The sequence below is a fragment of the Platichthys flesus genome, chromosome 14 (assembly GCF_949316205.1).
Source record: "Platichthys flesus chromosome 14, fPlaFle2.1, whole genome shotgun sequence".
Taxonomy (NCBI): Eukaryota; Metazoa; Chordata; class Actinopteri; order Pleuronectiformes; family Pleuronectidae; genus Platichthys; species Platichthys flesus.
In genome coordinates, this window is record NC_084958.1 from 24462460 (window position 1) to 24490459 (window position 28000).

General features: G+C 46.6%; 5 protein-coding genes across 6 annotated transcripts; 2 read left to right on the forward strand and 3 right to left on the reverse strand.

Moving 5' to 3' along the window:
* Positions 1–1734: 1734 nt before the first annotated feature.
* Positions 1735–5810, forward strand: LOC133968185 (uncharacterized). The gene is made up of 13 exons (XM_062404085.1): positions 1735–1906; positions 2018–2093; positions 2223–2294; positions 2423–2518; positions 2590–2810; positions 3252–3408; positions 3481–3645; positions 3869–3970; positions 4096–4185; positions 4281–4393; positions 4496–4583; positions 4750–4926; positions 5258–5810. Exons 1-13 carry the CDS (start codon positions 1833–1835, stop codon positions 5342–5344), a joined length of 1518 nt encoding a protein of 505 aa, XP_062260069.1. The 5' UTR covers positions 1735–1832; the 3' UTR covers positions 5345–5810.
* Positions 5745–8877, reverse strand: si:dkey-97a13.12 (uncharacterized). Its single transcript, XM_062404087.1, has 5 exons — positions 8734–8877; positions 6954–6997; positions 6337–6498; positions 6172–6266; positions 5745–6072 (listed from the first exon to the last, which is right to left on the reverse strand). The coding sequence occupies exons 1-5, from the start codon at positions 8798–8800 to the stop codon at positions 5856–5858; spliced, it is 585 nt and encodes a 194-aa protein (XP_062260071.1). The 5' UTR covers positions 8801–8877; the 3' UTR covers positions 5745–5855.
* Positions 8878–10893: 2016 nt separating this feature from the next.
* Positions 10894–18420, reverse strand: adhfe1 (alcohol dehydrogenase iron containing 1). 2 transcript variants are annotated; one of them, XM_062404111.1, is made up of 14 exons: positions 18313–18420; positions 17781–17818; positions 17558–17607; positions 17294–17347; positions 16981–17135; positions 16596–16792; positions 16174–16251; positions 15897–16002; positions 14600–14752; positions 13772–13870; positions 12895–12973; positions 12471–12567; positions 11387–11544; positions 10894–11122 (listed from the first exon to the last, which is right to left on the reverse strand). In XM_062404111.1, the coding sequence occupies exons 1-14, from the start codon at positions 18363–18365 to the stop codon at positions 11039–11041; spliced, it is 1401 nt and encodes a 466-aa protein (XP_062260095.1). In that variant the 5' UTR covers positions 18366–18420; the 3' UTR covers positions 10894–11038. The 2 variants fall into 2 exon arrangements, with proteins under 2 accessions (XP_062260095.1, XP_062260096.1); XM_062404112.1 differs by lacking the exons at positions 13772–13870; positions 14600–14752 and having other exon boundaries at positions 18313–18410.
* Positions 18421–19475: 1055 nt separating this feature from the next.
* Positions 19476–20498, forward strand: LOC133968204 (corticoliberin-like). The gene is made up of 2 exons (XM_062404115.1): positions 19476–19546; positions 20075–20498. The coding sequence occupies exon 2, from the start codon at positions 20094–20096 to the stop codon at positions 20451–20453; it is 360 nt and encodes a 119-aa protein (XP_062260099.1). The 5' UTR covers positions 19476–19546; positions 20075–20093; the 3' UTR covers positions 20454–20498.
* Positions 20499–20881: 383 nt separating this feature from the next.
* Positions 20882–27950, reverse strand: LOC133968202 (E3 ubiquitin-protein ligase TRIM63-like). Its single transcript, XM_062404113.1, has 9 exons — positions 27330–27950; positions 24217–24389; positions 23883–24057; positions 23673–23768; positions 23348–23581; positions 23238–23260; positions 22981–23105; positions 21791–22032; positions 20882–21104 (listed from the first exon to the last, which is right to left on the reverse strand). Exons 1-9 carry the CDS (start codon positions 27447–27449, stop codon positions 21030–21032), a joined length of 1263 nt encoding a protein of 420 aa, XP_062260097.1. The 5' UTR covers positions 27450–27950; the 3' UTR covers positions 20882–21029.
* Between the last annotated feature and the right edge of the window lie 50 nt (positions 27951–28000).

The following is a 28000-nucleotide window of genomic DNA, read 5'->3' on the forward strand; positions in this document are numbered from 1 at the left end:
ACCTACGGAAAAGCCCTACATAGTTTATTTTATTTCAAAGTAGGCCGACACTTGCATGTGCATTGTCTCCTCCTCTTCACAAGCGTTTGGTGATTTCCTTTGTTTTAACAGGTAAACATTTCAATAAAATGTCAACAGTTTTCTTTATTGTTGTTCTATATTTTCATAAATGCAACAAACTATAGTTTAGTATAGTATAACTTTATATAAAACTTTATTAGCTTTGTTATCAAATATGTTTATTGGCTCCAGACAAATTTTATTTGGGGGAAGAGGGTCCATTGTATTTCTTAAAGGCTACTGTTTATGAAAATGTCAATCAATCTACCTTGGTCAAATCGTAAACACAGGTCTATTAATTCAGCTACATTGTGGTACATAGACAGTCATTGAGGCACAACAATAATTCTCTGGTTGAATGTTCAGCTCAGGTCAAGAAGGCCCTTACAAGTCATGATCAGAGGAACATGAATCAGAATGAGTTCAGGTATTGCACATCTTTAGCATACCACACAAAAATCCACTAGAATGCAGGAAATAACATCTATTAAACCAAAATGTCCTGGGGGTGGACCTCCAGCCACGTCTTTGCTTCACAGAATGTAACCAGTGTTGTCCATCTCCAGTAGGTTAACCCTATCAACGACTTCGGGCCCCACAAACCACCAGAATGCACAACATGGATAACACGCCAAATTCCAATTCACTGATATTTGAGCCACCAACGTGTGTGGTCACCCCGACAAAATCTCACTCCAAGGTTTTTTGAAAAGTAGGCAGCTCTGTTTAATGAGAGAAGTGCTAATTAACAAAAATACTGCTTTCGCTTATTGATAATACAAAGAGCAGCCATGTTGGATTTCACGATTAACTTCCGGGATGTGAACAAGGTGCAAACTAGATGTGAAGCTGTTGTGAACCAGATATGAACATAAATCTGATAAACGAACTGGAACTGATCCTAAGAGATGTTCCCTGAAGGGCATTAGATCAGAATCCTTATTATCCTTCTATGGTCGATCCCCCTCCTGCTAGCCGCTAACAGCCGCTAACAGCCGCTAACAGCCGCTAACAGCCGCTAACAGCCGCTAACAGCCGCTAACAGCCGCTAACAGCCGCTAACAGCCGCTAACAGCCGCTAACAGCCGCTAACAGCCGCTAACAGCCGCTAACAGCCGCTAACAGCCGCTAACAGCCGCTAACAGCCGCTAACAGCCGCTAACAGCCGCTAACAGCCGCTAACAGCCGCTAACAGCCGCTAACAGCCGCTAACAGCCGCTAACAGCCGCTAACAGCCGCTAACAGCCGCTAACAGCCGCTAACAGCCGCTAACAGCCGCTAACAGCCGCTAACAGCCGCTAACAGCCGCTAACAGCCGCTAACAGCCGCTAACAGCCGCTAACAGCCGCTAACAGCCGCTAACAGCCGCTAACAGCCGCTAACAGCCGCTAACAGCCGCTAACAGCCGCTAACAGCCGCTAACAGCCGCTAACAGCCGCTAACAGCCGCTAACAGCCGCTCTCCTCTGGTGAAGGAACAGGTTAGTCTGCTGTAACTCAATAACTAAGTACATCTACTCAATTTCTCTCTCTGAAAACCCACAGTGAGCTTATGATTACATTATTTTGATTGTTCTGTATTTATGTTGTATTAATATTCGGTGAACTTGTATATTAACGTTTTTTTACTGACGTCATCAGGTTCTGGTTTTATCTAACTATAACTAGGTGAAAATATTTTCCTGCAGAATTCACTAATTACTTTAATGTGATCATATCCCACAGGGACGTCTCCATGGCAACGAGCAGTCCTCACACAGTGTAGTTTTGTGTATGAAGTGTGCGTATGTGTGTGTGTGTGTCCTGCAGTGTGTTGGTGTTGGTATGATGAGCAACAGCAGGTCCAGGTGAGAAACACAAACACACAAGCACACCTGTCCATCACTGTTCCACACGCTGTTCATCCTGGATATTATTCAACTGTGTGTGTGTGTGTGTGTGTGTGTTTCCGATCTCAGTTCAAAGAGTAACTCCTTTACAAAACGTAAAGGACGATTCTGCAGAGTCAAACTACAGAAGTGGACAAAAGATGAGGTAACAATGGTGATGAAGATGATAATGATGAGGGTGATGGTGATGAAGATGATGATGATGATATTGATCAGATGATGGTGATTGTATTAATGATGATATGATGGTGATGATGCTGATCTTCCTCTTCAGGATAAGAAGCTCCAGACTATGGTGAAGGAGTTTGGATCAAAAAGCTGGTCTTTAATTTCTCTTCATTTCAAGGTGGAACACTCTCTCTCTCACACACACACACACACACACACACACACACACACACACACACATGATCAACCTGATAACATTAGTCTGATCCGACATGTGAGGACGTCCGCACTGTGTGTGTGTCTCAGGGTCAGAGGTCAGATGTGGACTGTCAGCAGAGGTGGCAGCAGATAAAGAATCCAGAGATGGTTAAAGGTCCCTGGACTCAGGAGGAGGACGAAAAGGTAACGGCCAGCTCATAGTTTCCCAGAATAATGATTGACAACTCCTTAATGGGATTTCACTTCCTGTTCAGGTGATCAAGCTGGTTCATAAGTACGGCGTGAAGCACTGGTCGCTCATCGCCAAACACATGAGCAGCCGTAACGGGAAGCAGTGCCGCGAGCGCTGGCACAACCACCTGAGCCCCATGGTTAAGAAGAGCCGCTGGACGGTTCAAGAGGACCTCATCATCTGTCAGGCCCACGAAGTCCTGGGGAACCGCTGGGCCAACATCTCCAAGCTGCTGCCTGGCAGGTACGTGGACCACCTGCAGGCTTTCACAGATACAAAGATCACTTGAAGGGCGCCAGGTAGAAGATCTGATCCTGACTGTCTGTGGACAGACAGACTCTGTCTCTAGGTGTGCGTGGAGACTTCTATGTGTGGGGGGAGACAAACTAATGTAGGCGGAGATGTCCAGGTTTGGGAGGAGACGTCCCTGTGTCAAAGGAGACGTCCCAGTGTCGGAGGAGACATCCAGGTATGGGAGGAGATATCCAGGTATGGGAGGAGACATCCAGGTATGAGAGGAGACGTCCCAGTATCGAAGGAGATGTCCCAGTGTCGAAAGAGACGTCCAGGTATGGGAGGAGACGTCCAGGTTTAGAGACAAACAAATGTGGGTGGAGACAGTTGGGAGGAGATGTCCTGGTGTGCCGTCAAGTTGGACATTCTGACGTTGTTTCTCATCCTCAGGACAGATAACTCCATCAAGAACCACTGGAACTCTACCCTGAAGAGGAAGGTGGAGACACAGCAACACATGCAGGTCCTACACGTCCACAGCTCCTCCTCTTCCACTCCTGCTGTGACGACTGGTGTCCTCTCAAGCTCCGCCATCAACCCCACCAAGGTCAGCGCAGAGCCTCCACCCCCAACACCCGTCCGTGACAGATGTATTGTAATGCTGATGTTTGTCCTGCAGGCGGACAGTGTGTCCACAATGACAGTGGACTCCAGCTGCACCTTCAGCAAACAGAGCACCTGCAGCTGCTACGTCCACCTGTGCCACGCCTGTGCCCCCCCCTCTTCAGGCTACGACTCTCTGAGCCTGTACGAGCTGACCACGCCTGCAGAGATGACAGAGGCGGTAAAACTGCTCTTCTCTTTGTTGGGGCTCTTATTTTGGAAGTTGTTTTTCTGTCACCTGACTTGAAGCCTCATGTCTCAGGTCTGAGGATCGGTCAGAGGGTTCAGTCAGTGTTTCTATTTCACAAATGATTTACTCTGACATTTATTTGGTGCAGCAGCCCTGTCACTATGGGTCCATACCTATTTTCTTCCTCAATCAACAGAATCTTATTTTCTGATAGAACTTGGAGACCTGGAGCCACAGCCCAAAGGAGGCTCCATCATCAGTCCACCTCCACCTGCACAGAGAGGAAGACGACCCGTCTGTCATCAACCTGAGCTATGTAAGCAGAACCGGGTTTAACCTGAGTTAAAGGAACATTTCACACTTTTGATCCCGATCAGAGTCTGGATCAATCTGTGGCCTTTGACCTTGGGACATGAGCAATGACAGTCTGTTTGTTGGCAGGATGCAGGTTTTAGGGAGCAGCTGATGATCAGTGAGGACACAGCCTCCTCCTGCAGCCTGGTGGGGGCGCTGAACTTCTCTCCCTCTGAGGTAAAGACCTCACATGTCTCTGACGTGTCTCTGACGTGTCTCTCATGTGTCTCTGACGTGTCTCTGACGTGTCTCATGTTTCTCTGATGTTTCAGTTCCTTGGTTTTTTAACTGTTGAGGATCTGAAGTTGCCACGTCCAGCTTTCACGCCCCCCCCACACTCAACCGGCCCTTACTACGACACCTCTCGTCTCCTTTGCAGCGCTGTGTACGTGTGTTACTGTTCTAACAATAACAAATCGTCATGTGAAGACTAATGGATCACCTCAGCAGGTTCCAGGTAAACTCAATTCATGTGTTGTTGGTGCAGGACGCCGTCAGACGTCACAGAGACGATCAGAGATCTGTGGACGTCAGCTCCTCAAACCCCGACACCACTGAAGATCAGTCAGGACGAGGTGGGTCAGCTGATCTGCATGTGGTCGACAGCTTCGTACCATTAACAGATTCAAAAGAGTGTGGTCAGCTGTGTCTCTCACACACACACACAGATTGGACATCACAACATGAGGACAGACGCCCCCTGGTGACATGTTGAATTCACCAGGAGCGTCTGTCCTCTAGGTTCGGGGGGAGAGTCTGCTGAGCTCCATCCAGCTGTTCCAGGTCCAGTCCGGACCACAGGGACAGGGACAGTCCGGGTCAGTGACATTTGACAGACAGTTGGAAGTGTTGTGGTGCGAGCAGCCTGTTGATGAGCTGAAGCCTCCAGGGGCCCCCCCCACGCTGGCTCCCCCCCAGGTAAAAATCCATCATCAACAAGTTGCTCCATTTTGTCATCAGTGGCCAGTCATCCTTTCTCTGTATCATCTGTGTATCATCTCTGTGTTGTCTCTGTGTCTCCTTGTCGTCTCCTTGTCGTCTCCGTGTCGTCTCCTTGTCGTCTCTTTGTCGTCTCCTTGTCGTCTCCGTGTCGTCTCCTTGTCGTCTCCGTGTCGTCTCCTTGTCGTCTCCTTGTCGTCTCCTTGTCGTCTCCTTGTCGTCTCCGTGTCGTCTCCTTGTCGTCTCCTTGTCGTCTCCTTGTCGTCTCCTTGTCGTCTCCTTGTCGTCTTGTTTCACGTTGTGTCTTCAGCTCAGTGACCTTCAGGTGGTGACCTTTGGGAGGACAGAAGATCAGGTGATTCTGACAGAGCAGGCCCGACTCTACGTGGAGTCTTGATCTTCATCATCGTACTTCATAACTGAGCCTGAGAGGATGACATCATCGCTCAGGTCTTCATCGTCATCATCATCACACTGCTGAGTCATCCTGTGAATCGTGACTCAGCATTTTAATCCCTCACTGCATCGTCTGTGTCAGTTTGATAAACTGATCTTTTATTGATTGATTGACTAAGCATTGAATTTCATTTAGAACATTTTAAACATTTTAGTGACATTGATTGAAAATTGTGTTGACTCAAAATCTAATATTTATATTTTGACTCAAAGAAACTGTTTCTCAAGCTTTATTTAATCAAACTTTATTTATTATCCAATTTTCTATTATTCTAACTTTCTTTATGTTTCAAACTTGATTTACATTCAAACTTTCTATTCATGTTTATTGATTGAGATCGTTAAATATCATATGAATTCATAGATATATTTCTTTGTTGTTTTACTATATTAAAGCATCAGAGGAGACGTGATGAAGCTTCATGTTGTTATTGGATTTATTATTTCATATTTCAGTGTCCGGCGTCGTCCGGCAGGAAGGCCGTGTTGAAGGAGCCGGGGTCTGCAGGGGGGTGGGGGGGTTGGGGGAGGTGGGGGAGGTGGGGGCAGCTCTTTCTCCTGGACTTGGACAGGACCCGGTGGAGGAGGCCGGGGGAGCTGGGACCCGACCCCCCCTCCAGTCCCAGAAGGACGCTTCTTTTTCTGAGCAGCTTCGGAGTACTGCGACCGCTGGGGGGAGGGGGGGGGGGGGGTGTTAGCATCAAGAGTCAGATCACTAGAGTATTTCAACAATTTAGGCTAAAGGGGGGGGGGGGCTTCTGTAGTTACCTGGTGCAACCACAGGGGGCGCCTGCAGGTGTCACAGCGACCGGCACTGACCCCCTCCTGACCAGCAGGGGCGTGGCTCTGGATGACTCCCTGCCCTGTCACATAAAGATGACATCATCATTGTGTTGACGGTGTGTGGACCTGTCACCAGCTGAGTTGTGTTACCTGCTCCACACACGACGCAGGGAAATAACCTTCATGTTCATTCGACAGACGTCCAAACCACCAGTCCTCATCCTCCTTGAACAGAACCTGGATCCGGTCTCCGGGGTTCAGGTCCAGTCCCTTCGGCCTCTGGGAGCGGTACTGAGTCCCCGCCACCACCACCTGCCAATCACAGCATCGCTCAAAACCCGGATCTCATTCAACTACTGCTCTTCTGGGCTTAACTTTGAAAAACCTGAGCCTTTAATTTGAAAAGGCCTAAATGTTCATAACCCAAGAACTAATCACTGAAGAATTGAGTGTTTTAAGGGCTTTGAACCTGTTCACTGTAGAGATGAAGGGACCTTGGTGACTTCAAAGCTGCTGCTGATTGGTTAATGTGTGAGTGTCAACATTAATCTGCTTTAAATAGCTGCTCCTCTGCTCGTCGGGCTGTAAGTACTCGGAGGTCAGAGATTACGCTGATGTAAGACTGATTAACAGACATCACAGGATGTTCACCACTGGGTCCCCTCTGGACTGCTCTGTCGTCTGTATCACACACACACTGTCCACAGAGGGGTCAGAGGTCAGAGGGGTCAGAGGTCCCGTCAAGAAAGTTGAATGAAGGTCTTTACCTGCTCGGCCTCCTCGGGTCTGCTCCTCGTCCTCGACCTGCAGACTGACACAACAACACGTGTGTTACTGCTGCTGACCTCACACTTCACCTGAACGATGCTGCACTGACACAATCCTAAACACACTCTGATTGGATGAAGCCAGCCCAGCTGTGCCCACAGCTCCATTCACCAGAGAACACCAGGACCAGCAGGTCCACCACTGGAGCCTTGTTCTCCTCACTGATGAGAGCTGGTTCACACTGAGCTCATGTGTGGTGAACGTGAAGCTGCTGTAGCTTCATCTATGACCAGTTTGGTGGATCAGTGATGGTCTGAGGAGGCAGATCCTGGGAGGGTCACACCGACCTTCATGTCCCAGCCAACGGTTCCCTGACTGCTGTTAGGTACCAGGATGAAATCCTCAGAGCGACTGTCAGACCCTGAGTTCCTCCTGGTGCAGTGGACCCTGGGTTCCTCCTGGTGGACCCTGAGTTCCTCCTGGTGGACCCTGGGTTCCTCTTGGTAGACCCTGGGTTCCTCTTGGTAGACCCAGGGTTCCTCTTGGTAGACCCTGGGTTCCTCCTGGTGGACCCTGGGTTCCTCTTGGTAGACCCTGGGTTCCTCTTGGTAGACCCTGGGTTCCTCCTGGTGGACCCTGGGTTCCTCTTGGTAGACCCAGGGTTCCTCTTGGTAGACCCTGGGTTCCTCTTGGTAGACCCTGGGTTCCTCTTGGTAGACCCAGGGTTCCTCTTGGTAGACCCTGGGTTCCTCCTGGTGGACCCTGGGTTCCTCTTGGTAGACCCTGGGTTCCTCTTGGTAGACCCTGGGTTCCTCCTGGTGGACCCTGGGTTCCTCCTGGTGGACCCTGGGTTCCTCCTGGTGGACCCTGGGTTCCTCTTGGTAGACCCTGGGTTCCTCCTGGTGGACCCTGGGTTCCTCTTGGTAGACCCAGGGTTCCTCTTGGTAGACCCAGGGTTCCTCTTGGTAGACCCTGGGTTCCTCTTGGTAGACCCTGGGTTCCTCTTGGTAGACCCAGGGTTCCTCTTGGTAGACCCTGGGTTCCTCCTGGTAGACCCAGGGTTCCTCTTGGTAGACCCTGGGTTCCTCTTGGTAGACCCTGGGTTCCTCCTGGTGGACCCTGGGTTCCTCTTGGTAGACCCAGCGTTCCTCTTGGTAGACCCTGGGTTCCTCCTGGTGGACCCTGGGTTCCTCTTGGTAGACCCTGGGTTCCTCTTGGTAGACCCTGGGTTCCTCCTGGTGGACCCTGGGTTCCTCTTGGTAGACCCTAGGTTCCTCCTGGTGGACCCTGGGTTCCTCTTGGTAGACCCTGGGTTCCTCCTGGTGGACCCTGGGTTCCTCTTGGTAGACCCAGGGTTCCTCTTGGTAGACCCTGGGTTCCTCTTGGTAGACCCTGGGTTCCTCTTGGTAGACCCAGGGTTCCTCTTGGTAGACCCTGGGTTCCTCCTGGTGGACCCTGGGTTCCTCTTGGTAGACCCTGGGTTCCTCATGGTGGACCCTGGGTTCCTTCTTCTTTGGTCAATAGTAACTCATTAACTAGTAACTAAGTCTTCATATAATGACGACCAGTGACCTACATACATATAAAACACTGTCTAGTTAATTTAAATGAAAAAGTCATTTTATTTGATCTACTTTTTACAGGTCGACAGACAACATGTAACGTGTGTGTGTGTGTGTGTGTGTGTGTGTGTGTGTGTGTGTGTGTGTGTGTGTGTGTGTGTGTGTGTGTGTGTGTGTGTGTGTGTGTGTGTGTGTGTGTGTGTGTGTGTTGACTCACCTTGTGGGGAAAACACAGTTGTATAAATTTCTAACTGATCATCAGTGTGTCTGTAGATCTGCTGCATGTTGCTCTGCACTCGCTCACTCACTCACTCACTCACTCACTCACTCACTCTGAGTATAAATACCTGCCGCCACTAATCCCACTGTGTGTGTGTCACTGCAACACACACAAACACACACACACAACACACAGACACACAGACACACACACACAGAGGAGATCAGGTGTATCAGATCACAGACTATAAATAAAGATGGACAACATGACCCATCCTAAAACCTACTGATCACCCCCTGGTGGCCGGCTGCATTACAGGTCATAACCCTCCTCCATGTTAGTAGATGGGACAAGGACCAAACCAGTGCTTCATTTGTAAATAGAGAGGCGGTGGTCTAGTGGCAGAAACTGGGACTATGGGCAGAGAAGGTCTCTGGTTCGTCTCTGGTTCGACTCCACGGAGAGACAACAAAAGACGAACCTGGATTGATCTGTCCAAACATCCAAGAGTCTCCCTACCCTGTCTAGTGCCCCTGAGCAAGGCACCTTACTCCCCCAACATCTGCTCCCCGAGCGCCGTACCTGGTCGCTCACTGCTCTGTGTGTCCTGCACCAGATGGGTCAAAAGCAGAGATTACATTTCCCTACCTGCATGAGTGTGCCTTTGCATGTCTGTGCATGTGTTTGGGATGAATAAATGCATCTTAATCTTAATCTTAATCTTAATAAGGTGGTGGAGGGAGGGATGACGAGACGAGCACAGTGACCGGAACATGTCCACTCACGTATCTGGAGCTTACATATTTCTATTCAGAATCATTTGCATGATAAAGCAACAATTATTTCTTCCTTTTTATAGGGTTATATATATATATATATATATATATATATATAATCTTAATAAATAAGGTGTTCAAACCATCTCATGAAGTTGTCTGCTTCCACAGGAAACATTATCAGGACACAGTTAGTAAACTTCCACTGCTATGCAGATGACTCCCAGTTATACATATCAATAAAACCAGAACAGTGTCATCAATTAACTGAAGTTCACGTCTCAAGGACATAAAAACCTTCTCTTATTAAACTCAGGTTCTGATACTTGGCCCTCAGAGACACATAATTGTTAGCGTCACTACACTGGCTTCCTGTTACATTTAGAATCCTCCTCCTCACCTTCATTAATAATATGGCAGCATCAAACCTTAAAGAGCTCATCGTACCTTATCACCACTAGAGCCTTGAGCTCCCAGAATTCAGGCTGTCGTCCTTAAAGTCTCTAGAGGAGGAGGAGGAGGAGGAGCTTCAGCATCAAGCTCCTCTCCTGTGGAATCATCTCAGCCTCAGTTCTGGAGGCCGACTCCCTCTGTACGTTGGCGATTCAAACCGTCCTTTAGGATAAAGTTATAGTTGGAGCTGGTCCAGGTTTGTCTTAGACCTCAGTTCTGCTGCTGCAGGTCTAGAAGATCGGGGTCACGCGACACATGAAGCTTCTCTTTCCTCTTCTCCATCTCAACACATGTTACTGACGTGACTTCTTCACCAGAGTCTGGCTGCTCCATCGCTTGTGGATCAGGATCAGAGTTGCAGCCACATCGTGGATCCTGATGTGGATCACAGACTGTGATCATGGACAATAGATCATGGTGGTGGATCCTGATCTGTTGTCCATGATCACAACAAGACTCCTTGATACACAAGATGATTCCTCACATCTTCTACCATCAGTAAGGGGAACTCCTCAGTTCATCTGCTCCTTCATCTCCATCACACTTTATGTATAAACACTTAAAACATGAAGTTACAAACTGGTTCTTCTCATTTAGTGAATCCTGTTGTTGTGTTGATGTGTTGATGTGTTCAGTTCCATCAGCACCTGTGTGTGTCCTGGGAGAGGATCCTCACTTGGGACTGAGCTTCATCACTGGTCACTAAGTTTCTGTTTGACTCTTGTTGAGTTAAGAACAGGAAGTTGATCCTTGTTCACATCTGTGAGACAAACTGGGAATATGAGAATATAGAAATAAACTGGGACTGATGATTGATCCGGTGTATGTCACATCCTGTCACAACGCACCCCCCTAACCTCACCGTGGAGACGTGAGTCGGACATGTTCAATGTCCGTCCCTATAACGATAGAAACATTGACACTGACGTGTGAAAACAGTTTTTTTATTTGGTCAGACGTGGTCACATGTTCAGGTCAAAGGTGAGTCTGAGCAGGAAGACTAACTGCTCCATCTAGTGGCTGTTAGAGGAACAGCAGCTCAGCCCTCTCTCTCTCCCACGAGGCCAGTGGACTCAGTAGAGCTTCATGGAGGCTTCGAACAGCTCGGCCAGGTCGTCCTCGCTGTGACTCCTGGGAGACAGCTTGGTCACTCGCTCCTGAAAAATGTAAATATTAAAACTCATAAAACTTCACTTCAAAGCACTTTAATGAATTAACTGGAAGAGTGGGACTGAGGGGATCTGTGACGCGGCCTGACCACTAGGTGTCTCTACATCCAACTCACTGTCATTAGCTCTGAAAACACCTGAATCAATACTGCTTTATTCCAATGTGAAGAAAAGAGATTCACTTTAAACTGAGTTTATTATTATTATCGTTATTAATGGATGGAGTGTTGAGAAGTTTGTGATGATTCACACCTGAGGGATCGTTCCTTTCACCAGAGCTGGGATGTCCTCGTTACTGTATCCGACAGCAGCAAGTCCGTCCTCCACCTGCAGCTCGAACAGGAACTGACGCAGCGTGTCGGACAGAACCGCCCCCGCATCGGCCCGCTTCACCTGCCGGATATCTGCACCTGAACACAACACAGAGTGTGACTGCACCTGAACGCAACACAGAGTGTGACTGCACCTGAACGCAACACAGAGCGTGACTGCACCTGAACGCAACACAGAGTGTGACTGCACCTGAACGCAACACAGAGTGTGACTGCACCTGAACGCAACACAGAGTGTGACTGCACCTGAACGCAACACAGAGTGTGACTGCACCTGAACGCAACACAGAGTGTGACTGCACCTGAACGCAACACAGAGTGTGACTGCACCTGAACGCTACACAGAGTGTGACTGCACCTGAACGCAACACAGAGTGTGACTGCACCTGAACGCAACACAGAGTGTGACTGCACCTGAACGCAACACAGAGTGTGACTGCACCTGAACGCAACACAGAGCGTGACTGCACCTGAACGCTACACAGAGCGTGACTGCACCTGAACGCAACACAGAGCGTGACTGCACCTGAACGCAACACAGAGTGTGACTGCACCTGAACGCAACACAGAGTGTGACTGCACCTGAACGCAACACAGAGTGTGACTGCACCTGAACGCAACACAGAGTGTTACTGCACCTGAACACAACACAGAGTGTTACTGCACCTGAACGCTACACAGAGTGTGACTGCACCTGAACACAACACAGTGGTGTGATTGTGCATGTGCTTGGATCAATAAATGTATCTTAACAGTTTGAATACAAAAACAATCCCAGATGTTCTACCAGATGTTCTTCCTGCATTCAGCAGCTGGAACTGTTTCTTTTATTGTGGATGTTTCTTCTGATCAGATTTTTATTATTCAACAGTTTGATCCTCTGCTCTGCTGTCAGTCAAACTGTCCCTGTCGCTGATTGGTCAATGCATATGCGTTTGTTGTTATGTTGTGTTGTTTTGGTTTTATCTGATGGCGGCTGAACAGGTGAAGTGGTGAACAGGTACCGAGGATCTCTGCAGCCTCCAGGTGGCGCTCTGGACACATTGGGGCCGTGAAGTTGAAGACTGCCGGAGACGTGAGAACGACAGAGAGACCGTGAGGCTGAGGACACACACACACACACACACAGACACAGACACACACACAATAATTTATAATAGTAATCACTATTTTCTTTCACATGACAGTGATGCTCTGCAACAACATCAGCGGGTAACAGAATGCTAACGTTAGCTTGTTGACCTGCTTCTTGTGCTAACACCAAGTCTCCCTCTGTGATTGGCTGCTCAGGTCTTTGATGCATGAAACTGTCTTTTGTGTCCAATGTGTTCACGAAGACGTTCAGAAGCAACAACGTGTTTAAAATGTTTTTCATATTTTGATCATTTAATAGAGTTCATGCGGATGTGTTGTCTTCTCATCACTCACCACCAGGGGGTGCTCCACGCTGTAACCCTTCGCTGAGTGAGTCTTTACGTTTCCAGCGATCGGATACGACATACCGTGACTGAAACACACAGAACATTTGAAATGTATAATTTTATCATATTTTCATAAAAACATCTTCATTTCGACAGTTTCATGAAAAATTAAATGAAAAATACATAAAATACATTAATAACAGGAAAATAAAATAATAACCAGACGAAAAGTTTCATAATTGACTTTAGATTTAAAACCAGAGGTCTGAATCATTTCTATATGAATGCTATTTAAACAAATCAAATCAACTTTATTGTCCCGTAGGGAAATTTGCCTCGGGCCAAAGTGCTACAGTAGCTGCAGAACAGAACAACAACAACAACAACAACCAGTACACAAAGACATATCACGCAAGACCCAGGTTAATAATCCAGAATCAAAGTGAATTGAATATTGCTCTTTCTTTCATAGCTGTTTTTAATATGCTCTCTATTGTTGCCCTGTGCTGGACGGTGAGCGTGCCGATCCATATCCAGTTATGATTTCACGCACACAGAATATGGACAAGACGTCTTGTCTACGTAGGAAGTCCAGCTTTGAGCTAACACACAGCAAGTCTACAGATTACAGTGCAGCTGTATATGTCCACATATTTAAAAGTGCTCACTTTGTCACTGATTATCACTGGGGGCTATACTTGTTTTATTTATTATTATAATATTATAAAGCATCTGTCAGTAGTTGACTGCTCCTCTCTGTGTCTCCATCATTCATCAGTGGACCATCTCCTCCAGCTTCAGCTTCGTGTCATCGTCCTTATCTTCAAAGCCTTTTCCCTCAGGTTCTGGATCTGGTTCAGTGACATTAAATCTTTCTTCCTCACCACAGATGAACTCCAGCGTTTCCGAAGCCGATTCCAGCGAACACACTGGCCAGGTGCATGCTGGACCGAGCCTCCAGGTCTTCAGCGTCCCGCACAGATCTGCAACCAATCAATCCATCAATCAACCAATCAATCAACCAATCAACCAATCAACCAATCAATCCATCAACCAATCATCAACCAATCAGATATCCTGTTCAGGATTCACAGGATCTCGATTCAATTCAGTTCAGGATATTTCGGTAACAATACCAGTTTTCTTGGATATGAAAGAAAATAAAGGTTTAAACTGAGCAATTAGAGAGAGAGAAAACGTGTGTGTGTGTGTGCGTGTTTGTGTGTGTCCGTCTCAGTCGCTATTTAGTTATGAATCCTGACTGTGTGCGTCACGTCTTGTGTTGTGTAGCAGCTGGAATGCGTGCACACAAAATGTGAGAGTATTTTGTTAGTGTAGAAGTATGTGTCACAAACTGTGGAGCAAATCAAAAAAAACACAAAGTAAAGTTGTACAGTGAGTGCGGTGGGGGGGACACGGAACCAGCCGGTGCTTCGTCCCACATCCTGCAGCAGGATCCTCTTACAGGGTCCCAGAGGGAAACCCTTAACCTGGATCAGGGGGGCGGGGCCTGTGTGTAAGCTCCGCCTCACTCCCTGACACACAGGGGAGTCATGATGCTGTCACGTTAGCCACGTTACACATCGATATCCGATTATTCTATGAAGGTTGTTTGGAATCGAAGAATGGATTTTCTAAGCGCAGCCGTCACAAGAGAAAGAGAATGTGGTTTCTGTTCAGATCCTCCGGGAATCGAACGTGGCTCAACTCACCGCTTCATGTACTTGGCCACCACGTTGAGGGCGTGGCGGGACCAGACGTCACTGATTGGGTTACTGCCTTGGTAGGCGGGCCGGTTGATGGGGTTGGGGGGGCAGGGGGTCCTCTGGTGGTAGGGCAGGGCAGTGTACGACTCCAGAGCGTGACTAAAGACAACAACATGTTTACATGTGTCGTCTACAGTCGTAAAACATGCAAAGAAAAATAATGTAACACAACAGGAAAATGTGTCTAGAATGGGGAACGTGTTGTGGGTCAGACAGACTTCACTCAGAGTGATTGACACTGTTCACACGTGCAGTTTACATGTGAATAGAACATATTAAGTGTTATGAAGCAACAATGATTATTCTTGTGGTATTAGCACCTTATAAGAACCACACTGAGCCAAGCATCTGGAGATTATGATTCATGTTCAACAACTTCCTTCCTGAGGATCACTGAGCCGTAGTTAAGAGGTTAGTTAACGGCCTAGTTACAGGATAAGGGATTCAAAAGTAATAAAGAGCCAAAGTGCTGCTAATAAGCAACTAGTTAATATGTGTTCCCAAATATAAAGTGTTACCTGGAAAAGTACACACATTTAAATTTGAACTGAAATAACTTTAACAATCGGAATTCTAAAAAAAAGGAAATAAAAAGGTTAAGGTAAGCAACCACAGAGGCTGAAGCTGATAGGACAGCTGGGGTTAAGGGCGGAGTCAGGACACAGTGACAATGATTGACAGCAGTTTCAGTCAGATTTTCAGGGTTAGATGCTGTGGAGCCCTTTTCTCCAGGATACTTACTTTTTTACCACTTTTAATTTTCTATGAAGTTTAAAGAGTTTATAATATTATAATAATAATGAGAATAATAAGACTCGTGCTCGGGTCCTAACAACGACGGTAAAGAACACAGGAGGATTGTGAGTGTGGAACATTGTGACAATTCAGTTTGTACATTTGTGACCTCTGACCTCTGTGTTAACACGAGTGTGGGTGAAAGGTTCCTCTGTTATAAAAAGGTCAGAGGTCACGGCTGCAGGTTTCAAACTGTGTTTAACTCGAATGTCGAAGACACGTGGTCCGAAGAATCTGACACGTGTGTAACTTATACTCATGAAATACACATCAACAAAATATTACCTTAGATGATGACAGATGTCAGACACACAGACAGATGTTGGACAGATGTTGAACAGACTGACAGATGTTGGACAGATGTTGGACACGTGTTGGACAGACAGACAGATGTTGGACAGATGTCAGACACACAGACAGATGTTGGACAGATGTTGGACAGACTGACCAGAGGACGTCGAAGCCGCTGTTGGCGGCGACTCGGGGGGGCATGCTCAGCGTGTGCATCGGGTCCACGATCCCCAGCGTGGGTCTGATAGCTCTGCTGGCAATACCTGAACAGAGACAGCCAATCACAGCTCAGATAGACACGATGATGTCATCATGACCTGGTTCCTGATTCGCTCGTTGGCTCAATAACATTCAAATTACTTTCAATAACGACAAAGTGCAATGATCACAGTTTTCATGTGAACGTGAGATTCAGACGACTCGTGGAGCCGTACCGGTTTTGGCTTTCAGAGGCTCGTAGTCGAAGATGGCGACTCCGGTGGTCTCGCTGCCGGTGCCCGCGGTCGTAGGAACTGAGCAAAAGAACAGAGTTCAAGTCTAAAACTACGATAGAAATGAGTAACATCCTGTTTTTCTTTTCACACGTCCTTTAATCTCAGAACTGCCGAGTCATAGTCAGTGTTTTAAGACGTGGTGACCTTTGACCCCCTAGGAAACGTTGTGAAAGGTTTTTACTGTCGGTCAGATGAACAGGTGAAGGACGACAGATTAATAATCAACAGCACGATCTGAAAAATATTCAGAATCAATAATCAACTGCTCATTATTTGAATATGTCATAAAATAAAACTGTCTGCTGTCAATCACTTTCACTCTGCCCTGACTCCGCCCCCTGCGGCCTTCTGGTGGTGGTTACCTGCGATGAGCGGCTTCAGGGTCCCGGTGACCGGCTTCCCTTTCCCGATCGGAGCGTTCACGAAGTCCAGGAAGTCGGCGTCGGGGTGGCTGGCGTACAGGTTGGCTGCTTTACAGGTGTCAATCACAGAGCCCCCCCCCACTGCCACAAACACGTCGAACGAGTGTTTTTTTGCGAACGAGATGGCGTCTTTAAAACTGAAGCAGAGAAATGAAAACTCAAACTTCTCATTGGTTCATCACTGACCACACAAATCATAAACATGGTACATGCACCAATAACAACAAAATGTGTCCTGATGACGTCAGAGACTGTTAAGGTCTCTGTGGAGACACCATCTGTGGGGGTCTGCCCCAGCCAATCAGAGAGCAGGCGGCATGTGTACCTGGTGTCGGTCGGCTCCACGCGCACGTTGTCGTACACTTTGAACTTGACTCCGTTCTTCAGCAGCGACTCCAGGACGATCTTCACGGGGGGGAGGCGGGACAGGTTCTGGTCCGTCATCACACAGACGTTCCGGGCTCCGAGGTTCTGCAGGTCCTGCAGGACGACCGGGGACATGCTCATGATTAGCATATTAGCTCAAATTGTTAATGGATTTAACATAAAGTTTGATGAACGTCAGCTAAACGTCTCAATGTCTCTGATTTACCAAATCTATCTTTAAGAAAACATTGAGAGCCAATCAATGTGGTTACCATGCCGATCTCCTGGCTGACTCCTCCTCCGTATCGGATGTTGGAACTCGCCATCTGACGAGAAAAACTTCATCAGCTCCACGTATAGAAGCAAAAAGTACATACATTACGAAATACAAGAATACATAAACAAATACAAACTACATCTGATTTCTGAAGTCAAAGCAGAATCTAGTGCAGATACTGTGATTCAGTTTTATAGAATATAATAAATAGAAATGTTTGTAGCAAAATGTTTAGATAACGAGGTTGAACAGTTCGTACCTCGAAGGCGTATTCCGTTTTGCGGACGGTGCACGACGCAGCTCCGCCACCTGGTGGAGAAACAGAGTCACTACACGTGATGCGTTTGATCACTGATCGATTTCACAGAAGCCATTTTGATCCCGTCATGTGATCAGTAACAGATTGTGATCTAAAAATACTGATGAGAAGATAAGACTCCGCCCACAGCATGTGTGTCGAGTGTGTGTGTGTGTGTGTGTACCTTGATGGAATGTGTTGGAGTGAGCAGGACATCTGCAACTGTTAACACAAAATACATGTTCATTATATAGACATATATTATAAAAATTCATATTTTATAGTTGTATATTATAAACAGGTATATTATCATCAGCATCAAAAAAACAAAAACATATTTTCGGTAAAAGAAAACGTAAATAAAGTTGTTGCTTTTCAGCTGCAGCTTGATGTTCAGCAGCAGAATGAACCAGACGTCCAGAACCTGGACTCAGGTGGACCTGGTCTCCTGGTCTCAAGGTGACCTGGACCTGAGGAGGACTCAGGTGTCTTCTTCCTGGTGTTCATCTGGACCAGATCAGGAGGTTCAGATCCAGATTAAACCGGATCCAGGTCCACACGAGTCCAGGTCTCACGTGCTCCACATGTTGAATAATTCAAACTGGACTTTGTTGCCATAGAAACATTAAAGTTGAAGTCACGTGCTGCAGTTTCCCTGAACAACAAACGTCAGTGACGTCACAGCCTTAACTTTAGTAAACGGGAATCAAACTTACGCCGCGTGCTCGAGCTGCTGCAGAAGGTGGACCACCCGCTGTCTCCCCGCCATGACGACGATTCACGACCGAGACTGACCGAGACTCACCGACCTCAAGTCAGCACACACACACACAGGCTGCTTCCGTCTGCTCTTTTCAAAATAGAAGTCCATTTCCCCTCAATAAACATATTTTAGCAAGAAAATTAAATAAATTCAAAATTAATCCTGAAATGAAACCTGAGTTCATGAGTTTAAAATATATTCAAGACTTGAAGTTCATTATTATATATATAATTATAATATTATAATTCAATGACTCTCCAATAACTTTAAGGAAAACCTTAAATCTTCTTCAAGTCTTTTTCAAATTAAGGGCTTTATTAGAGCCGTAGATTTTCAAAGTAAAACTAAAGTTGTTTTCCTGAAAGGTCAAATATCAGTTTGTCTTCAGATGTTCAGTGTGTGTGTGTGTGTGTAGATTCAGTGCAGACACATCGACCTTTAAACAAACCTCAGACTGTCAACATGCGTCTCGCTTCAATTTTATTTCTTTTATTTCTTTGGTCACAAAAAACAAAAGTTAACTTTAGACGAATATTAGAAAACGGAAAATCACCACTCGCTCATCACAGGACAGGAGAGGACAGAGACACACACAGAGACACACACAGAGAGACACAGAGACACACACAGACGACAGGAGAGGACAGACACAAACACAGAGACACACACAGAGGACTGGAGAGGACACAGAGGGACACAGAGACAAACACAGAGACACACAGAGACAAACACAGAGAGACACACACAGACGACAGGAGAGGACAGACACAGACACAGAGACACACACAGAGAGACACACAGAGACACACACAGACACAGACACAGACACAGAGACATGTGTTAGAATGTCCTTATGTTGTTGGACCGTTGTCCAGTGTGTCTTCATGTCCTGCTGGCTGCAGCAGATGAAGGTCACAGGTTCTAAACTCTTAAAGGTCAAATCATCTTCATCACGCCTCCGACAAACAGGAAGGACGCTGCTGTCTCTTTCAGAAGAAAACATCAAAGAAAAGTTTGGAATCGTTCTAAAAATAAGAGGAAATGTTTTTATTTTGTTTGTGATGAAGAGGTTTCTCCTCTTCCTCTAGGCTCCTCCTCCTCATCTAGGCTCCTCCTCCTCACGGATAAAAAGACGAATCAGACGAAGTTTTTATCGACTAAAGAGACGAAGATACGAAGAAGATCAGGTGAGATCAGCTGATCAGAAACTGATCACATGTATTGATCCACGTCAGTGTGTGTCAGTGTGTGTGTGTGTCAGTGTGTGTGTCAAAGTCTTTGTTTTTGTGTTTGTGTTTGTGTGTGTGTCTGTCAGGGTCTGTGTGTGTGTGTGTGTGTGTGTGTGTCAGTGTCTGTGTCAGTGTCTTTGTCAGTGTCTGTGTGTCAAAGTCTTTGTTTTTGTGTTTGTGTGTCTGTGTGTCTGTCAGGGTCTGTGTGTGTGTGTATGTGTGTGTGTGTGTGTCAGTGTATGTCACTGTCTGTGTGTGTGTGTCAGGGTCTGTGTGTGTCAGTGTGTGTGTGTGTGTGTGTGTGTGTTTGTGTGTGTGTGTGTGTGTGTGTGTGTGTCAGTTTCTGTGTTTGTGTGCCAGGGTCTGTGTGTATATGTGTGTGTGTGTGTGTGTGTCAGTTTATGTGACAGTGTCTGTGTGTCAGTATCCATTTGTGTGTGCTTGTGCTTGTGTGTTTGTGGTTAACTAGTTGTCTCTCCTCCTCAGGTTGTATCATTGTGAGGAGATGAAGCTGATTGTGTTGTTGTGCGTCGTCGCTCTGATCTCGGTTGATTGTCGACCTGCCGTGGCTCCTCCCTCCCACCGTCGGCCCCTCCTCTCCCAGCCGCTGCTGCTCCACCTGGGGGAGGAGTTTTCCCTGCAGCTGGCGGGAGGCTCCTCCTCTTCATCAGTGAACCAGGCTCTGCTGGAGCTGACACAGCGCCCCCTGCAGGCCGGGGGGAAGGAGAAGAGGCTGGAGGAACCCCCCATCTCCCTGGACCTGACGTTCCACCTGCTCAGGGAGGTTCTGCAGATGGCGAGGGCCGAGCAGATCGCCCAGCAGGCCGACAGCAACCGCAGGATGATGGACGCCCTGGGGAGATAGAGATCATGTGACGGAGTTCACTCTCCTCAACAAGTGACGCTGACGACTTCGTACCAAAGGAACAAATCAAACGAAATTCAATAGAGGTGTTGGAGTGAGCCCTCTCTGCTGAGATCTATGTTGTTGGATGGATCTGTCTAATATCTGGATTCTCTGTTATAATAAAACAGTTGTGATCATCACAGAACATTTGAATTTAAACTGGGCAGACATTTGACCTTTATTTTGTCTCCCTCACACATCGTGATCATATGATTTGGTTGATGTTACACTTTGTCCTTTGTCATTGACAGGAAGTGATGTCACCTCTGACTCTGACGTTTAATTTCCTTTAAAAAGTTTGTATTTGTTATTTTTTCTCTTGTTACGATCTATGAGACAAACTGTGATTAGTGAATATGAGAGTAGAGAATTAAAGTTGAACTGATAAATGATTCAGTAACCGTCACTCATCAAAGAATTTCAAACTGATGTCACAGAAAAACCGACTCTGTTAAATCTTTTATTGACAGAAGCATTAGAACAGTTTCTGTCTGTCGACCACTTGTGACATCATCAGAGACGTGAAGACGTGTCTCACTTCTGGTTGAGCCAGCTGAAGGAGAACACGTGTCTCTGGCCGTCGCTCGACTCGTTCTGATCAGACTCCACCTGCAGCAGCAATCAAACAATAATCATCCATCAATAATAAATCATAAATCTGACAGAAGCTGATTCATGCCTTCATTTTTATGAGACTCTATGACTCTGTCTATTCTATGGATTAATGGATGAATTACAGCGTCGCATAGAAAACAATAGAGCCTCATTCAGGAGTCTGCAGCATGTGAACCCAGAGGAGGGAACACATTAGCTGCTCGGGTTGTTCCACACATTGAGCTCCAGGTTCTCCTCCTCACACACAAGGTTCTGAGCCGACCCAGTTACACAGCTGCTCCTCTACTGGACCATGTTCCCTCTAGAACACTGAGAACCTCTGCAGCAGCTCTGTCAGAGGTTCCAACGACAAACCAAATTCTGCCGCAACAATATTTACCCCTGAGACTCCAGAAGGTCTAATGGACTCAAACACCCCCCCCCCCCCATCAGAGAGGTGTGTAGATAATGGGTGAACTATCCCTTTAACATCTGTTCTCTTTTATGAATTCCTTTTATGTTTCTTTTTATCAACATGTTTTTATTAATACAAACATGTTTTATCTATAGTTTATCCAAAGCACTTCTTGTATGAAAGGTGCAAATAAAGTTTATCATTAATAGTTTGTAATCACCCAAAGCCAGTCAACACATTATCCAATCAGATCCATTGATTAGAGCGTTCATGATCATGATCCTACCTGGGGGGTGGGGCTGGCAGTGGGCGGGGGTAGATGGGGCGTGGTCTGACTGGAAGACGAAGGGGTGGGGTTTCTTGTAGGTGACGTGATCGTGGGTGTGGTCTCTGAGGGTCTCTGAGGGGTGGGGGCTGAGAGCTGTGCAGGTGGAAGAGGAGGCTGCTGATTGGCTGCAAGCGGCTGCAACTCAGCTCGACTCCCCGGTGACGTCACTCTGATCTCATCTTCTTCATCTTCTTCATCAGCTGAGAGGAAACTCAAGGTTAGCTACATGCTAACAAATGAGCAAACAGTACAGGAGCTCCATATTCATAGACTGACATGCTAACACTGTAGCATCTACCATGCTGCTTTAGTCAATACATCAGCTTCCTGTTAGCATAGTTTAGCTTTTTTAGCATGCTAAGCCATTTCAATACCATTTCTTACTAGCAGCTGAATGTAGCTTCCTTTTGGCAGCATGCTTATGTGTTAGCATTTGGACACATTAGAATGTTTCCATACCGCAGCTGTAGCATTAGCATGTCCAATGACGTTAGCTCTTTATTCTGTTACCTCAAAGAAGGGCTGCACGATTATTTGATCAATATTGAGATTACGATTATTCGTCACGATTATTCATTCATTTTAGGGACAACATCTTTTTATTGCACACTGCTTCCACTTCCATTGTTGTGCTACATTCCAGCTAATGTACAGGTCTTTGCATCAAAACAAAACTTATACAGATGTTATTCACCTGAATGTTATTTCCCCCAAATAAAGGGCTAACTAAAAATAAGTATTCCATCACAGAATGCAACCAAATGAAACAATTCAGGCCTAAGTCAATCACAAGGTGTTATTAAGAAATTATACCGTAACAGTTACACTATAATTTATCACCCTTTAACTGAAGCGTCATAATCTCACCTCAAGGCTTCATTTTAAAAGAAGAATACAGTTATTGTTACTAATTATTTGTATTAGTAGTATTGCTATGCGGCGCAGACACAACTCTAACGCACTCGTGAATATGATTTGTTCGTTAAATCCTTTTCGAGGGACTCGCTGCTCAGCTTCTACTTGATTTACCTTTCACACAACACCCTGCTCTCTGTTAATCACTGATCTCATGACAGGTCGTCGAATGTAGCCAACAACTAACATGCTAACAGCCCCCCCCCCCCCCCCCCCCCACACACGCCTGTAACCTCTGATGAAGGCAATGTTGCTCAGCGCTTGTCTCTGAAGTTTAATGTTAGCAGTGAAGAGTTCCATGTTGTCGTATCCGTGTTGGAGTTTATCCAGGTGAGACGTGTTGGTCCCCTCCACGATCCTGATCAATAAACAGCAAATAATCAATAAACAGCAAATAATCCATAAACAGCAAATAATCAATAAACAGCAAATAATCAATAAACAGCAAATAATCAATGATGTGATGAGATTTAACCACGTTAAGACTCACTTCTGTAGCAGAGGTCTGGATGTCTGTGGGACACAAATCAAAGTGAATTATTGTAAATGTAAACGTGTGTTTTCTCCTGGGAGCTTGAAACGCCTGCACACAGATCCCACCTGCAGGAACACGGCCATCTCCGACTGGTCCAGCGTCTGGATGGCGTTCTCCAGCAGCCGGGCGGCAGCGTCCATGTGCTCGCTGTACTTCCTCCTCAGACCTCGGATGTTGTCGAGTCTGTCTTCCTGTTCAGAGCTGATCCTCAGAGTCATCTCACCTTTCTTCTCCTCCAGGAGAGCGAACAGGTGATCAAATGTTTCACACACCTTCGACTTCTGTCTGCTGCCGTTCTCCTGAAAACACAACGGGTGTGAGCCTCAGGTGAAGAAGGTGTGAGCCTCAGGTGAAGAAGGTGTGAACCTCAGGGGAAGTGGAGGAACTCACATAAACAGATCTGCAGGTTTCCTCCAGGTGACCGATGATCGCCTGGATCCTCTCGTTATTCCCAACGAGCACGGAGATACAGTCAGTCAACTCCGCCTACACACAGACACACACTCATGTTAAACTCTCTATGGATGAAGAAGAGGTTGTGTTATACAGGAGTACAGGTCATCTGGCAAACGGAGCAAGCGTCATTGTGTGTGCGATGACCTTTTGTGCGGTGAAGACGGTTTCAAGTGGCGCCACCTCACAGTCTTTGTGCGCTCCGAACACTTTACACAGTGAACAGGTGGGGGCGCTGCAGCTCACACAGTAAATGTTGATTCTTTCATCCTCATGATCAACACACATCGGCTGATCGACCTTCACCACAGGGGACGGTTTACTGAGAGAGAGAGAGAGAGAGAGAGAGAGAGAGAGAGAGAGAGAAAGAGAGAGAGAGACACACGTTGACACTCGTTTTCCAAGTCGACAGTTGAGGAATATAATTCTGATTGCTGTTGTTCCTTGTTTTCTAATATCCGGGGGGAGGGGGGGGGGCTACCTGCTGCTGTCCTGTTTGTACATGTCGATGATGTTCTCCACCAGCAGGTTCCTCTGCAGTCCGTAGACACCGTGTCGGTCCAGCACCACCTCATGGCGACAGGACGGGCAGCGGAAACGACCTCCTGATGTCACCGTCGAGCCGCTCCTCGTCGACAGGTAGGGATTGGACGCCTGCAGGGGGCGGGGCCAGACACAGGTGGAGAGGACTCATTTATCCCCTTTTCACTGGAGAAGCTTTGGAATGTCCCATGATGCTGTGGGAGGACTAACCCTAACCCTATGGATTCACTCAGGGGGCATTCAAATAATCCATTGGACTTAGGAACCTTCTGAACTGAGTGATATTACCTGAAGTGTTTCTTAATATGATCTGTACAATTCTTTAAATGATGAGGAAAGGAGGCTCAATGCTTCCTAACTTCTCTCCTTAAACCGAGGAAACATCAACCATCCTTCATGAAAGGAAAGGAGGCTCAATGCTTCCTAACTTCTCTCCTTAAGCCGAGGAAACATCAACCATCCTCATGAAAGGAAAGGAGGCTCAATGCTTCCTAACTTCTCTCCTTTAGCCGAGGAAACATCAACCATCCTCATGAAAGGAAAGGAGGCTCAATGCTTCCTAACTTCTCTCCTTTAGCCGAGGAAACATCAACCATCCTTCATGAAAGGAAAGGAGACAATGCTTCCTAACTTCTCTCCTTTAGCCGAGGAAACATCAACCATCCTTCATGAAAGGAAAGGAGACAATGCTTCCTAACTTCTCTCCTTTAGCCGAGGAAACATTAACCATCCTTCATGAAAGGAAAGGAGGCTCAATGCTTCCTAACTTCTCTCCTTTAGACGAGGAAACATCAACCATCCTTCATGAAAGGAAAGGAGACAATGCTTCCTAACTTCTCTTCTTTAGCCGAGGAAACATCAACCATCCTTCATGAAAGGAAGGAGACAATGCTTCCTAACTTCTTTCCTTTAGCCGAGGAAACATCAACCATCCTCATGAAAGGAAAGGAGGCTCAATGCTTCCTAACTTCTCTCCTTTAGCTGAGGAAACATCAACCATCCTTCATGAAAGGAAAGGAGGCAATGCTTCCTAACTTCTCTCCTTTAGCCGAGGAAACATCAACCATCCTTCATGAAAGGAAAGGAGACAATGCTTCCTAACTTCTCTCCTTTAGCCGAGGAAACATCAACCATCCTTCATGAAAGGAAAGGAGACAATGCTTCCTAACTTCTCTCCTTTAGCCGAGGAAACATCAACCATCCTTCATGAAAGGAAAGGAGGCTCAATGCTTCCTAACTTCTCTCCTTTAGCCGAGGAAACATCAACCATCCTCATGAAAGGAAAGGAGACAATGCTTCCTAACTTCTCTCCTTTAGTCGAGGAAACATCAACCATCCTTCATGAAAGGAAAGGAGACAATGCTTCCTAACTTCTCTCCTTTAGCCGAGGAAACATCAACCATCCTCATGAAAGGAAAGGAGGCTCAATGCTTCCTAACTTCTCTCATTTAGCCGAGGAAACATCAACCATCCTTCATGAAAGGAAAGGAGACAATGCTTCCTAACTTCTCTCCTTTAGTCGAGGAAACATCAACCATCCTTCATGAAAGGAAAGGAGGCTCAATGCTTCCTAACTTCTCTCCTTTAGCCGAGGAAACATCAACCATCCTCATGAAAGGAAAGGAGGCTCAATGCTTCCTAACTTCACTCCTTTCGCCGAGGAAACATCAACCATCCTTCATGAATGGAAAGGAGACAATGCTTCCTAACTTCTCTCCTTTAGCCGAGGAAACATCAACCATCCTCATGAAAGGAAAGGAGACATTGCTTCCTAACTTCTCTTCTTTAGCCGAGGAAACATCAACCATCCTCATGAAAGGAAAGGAGACAATGCTTCCTAACTTCTCTCCTTTAGCCGAGGAAACATCAACCATCCTTCATGAAAGGAAATGAGACAATGCTTCCTAACTTCTCTCCTTTAGCCGAGGAAACATCAACCATCCTTCATGAAAGGAAAGGAGACAATGCTTCCTAACTTCTCTCCTTTAGCCGAGGAAACATCAACCATCCTTCATGAAAGGAAAGGAGGCTCAATGCTTCCTAACTTCTCTCATTTAGCCGAGGAAACATCAACCATCCTTCATGAAATGAAAGGAGACAATGCTTCCTAACTTCTCTCCTTTAGTCGAGGAAACATCAACCATCCTTCATGAAAGGAAAGGAGACAATGCTTCCTAACTTCTCTCCTAAGCCGAGGAAACATCAACCATCCTCATGAAAGGAAAGGAGGCTCAATGCTTCCTAACTTCTCTCCTTTAGCCGAGGAAACATTAACCATCCTTCATGAAAGGAAAGGAGGCTCAATGCTTCCTAACTTCTCTCCTTTAGCCGAGGAAACATCAACCATCCTCATGAAAGGAAAGGAGGCTCAATGCTTCCTAACTTCTCTCCTTTAGCCGAGGAAACATCAACCATCCTTCATGAAAGGAAAGGAGGCTCAATGCTTCCTAACTTCTCTCCTTTAGCCGAGGAAACATCAACCATCCTCATGAAAGGAAAGGAGGCTCAATGCTTCCTAACTTCTCTCCTTTAGTCGAGGAAACATCAACCATCCTTCATGAAAGGAAAGGAGGCTCAATGCTTCCTAACTTCTCTCCTTTAGCCGAGGAAACATCAACCATCCTCATGAAAGGAAAGGAGACAATGCTTCCTAACTTCTCTCCTTTAGCCGAGGAAACATCAACCATCCTTCATGAAATGAAAGGAGACAATGCTTCCTAACTTCTCTCCTTTAGCCGAGGAAACATCAACCATCCTCATGAAAGGAAAGGAGACAATGCCATCTCACAATTCTTCGCGGCAGCAACATTAATATATAAAAACAGAACAGCTGTTTTATCCTCCTGATCCAGATGTGAATCATCACATGATCGTCTGGTTTCTTCTCGGTCACGTGTCCAGTGAACAACAAACATGATGAACTGATAGTTCACAACATCATCATCAGAGCGAAACAGAAATATGATCACAACTAAAGAAACGTGGAGGAAATCTACGGTCGCTGCTGATCAACACAAGTTCTCAGCTGGTGCGACTCTTTCACGCCCTCACCTGGAAGACGTCGTTGGCACACTTGCGACAGAGGTTGTGTTGGCAGGGCAGGATGACCACCGGCTTGGTGAACGTCTCCAGACAGATGGGACAGATGAGCTGCTTCTCCAGACTCTCCATGACACTGAGTGACACCCGACACCAGGGGGAGACACCGGGAGAGGGCGGGGCCCGCAAGAGATCAGAGACGAAAGGAAATGAAGGAGCGGCAGTGTTGTGGGTCTGTTGTGTTGTGGGTCTGTTGTGTTGTGGGTCTGTGGTGTTGTGAGTCTGTGGCGTTGTGGGTCTGTGGTGTTGAAGGTCTGTGGTGTTGTAGGTCTGTGGTGTTGTAGGTCTGTGGTGTTGTGGGTCTGTGGTGTTGCGAGTCTGTGGTGTTGTGAGTCTGTGGTGTTGAAGGTATGTGGTGTTGTAGGTCTGTGGTGTTGTGGGTCTGTGGTGTTGTGAGTCTGTGGTGTTGTAGGTCTGTGGTGTTGTGGGTCTGTGGTGTTGTGAGTCTGTGGTGTTGTAGGTCTGTGGTGTTGCGAGTCTGTGGTGTTGTAGGTCTGTGGTGTTGCGGGTCTGTGGTGTTGTAGGTCTGTGGTGTTGCGGGTCTGTGGTGTTGTAGGTCTGTGGTGTTGTGGGTCTGTGCACAGCAGTGTGAGAACTGTGAGTCTGTTTTTAGATGGACAGAC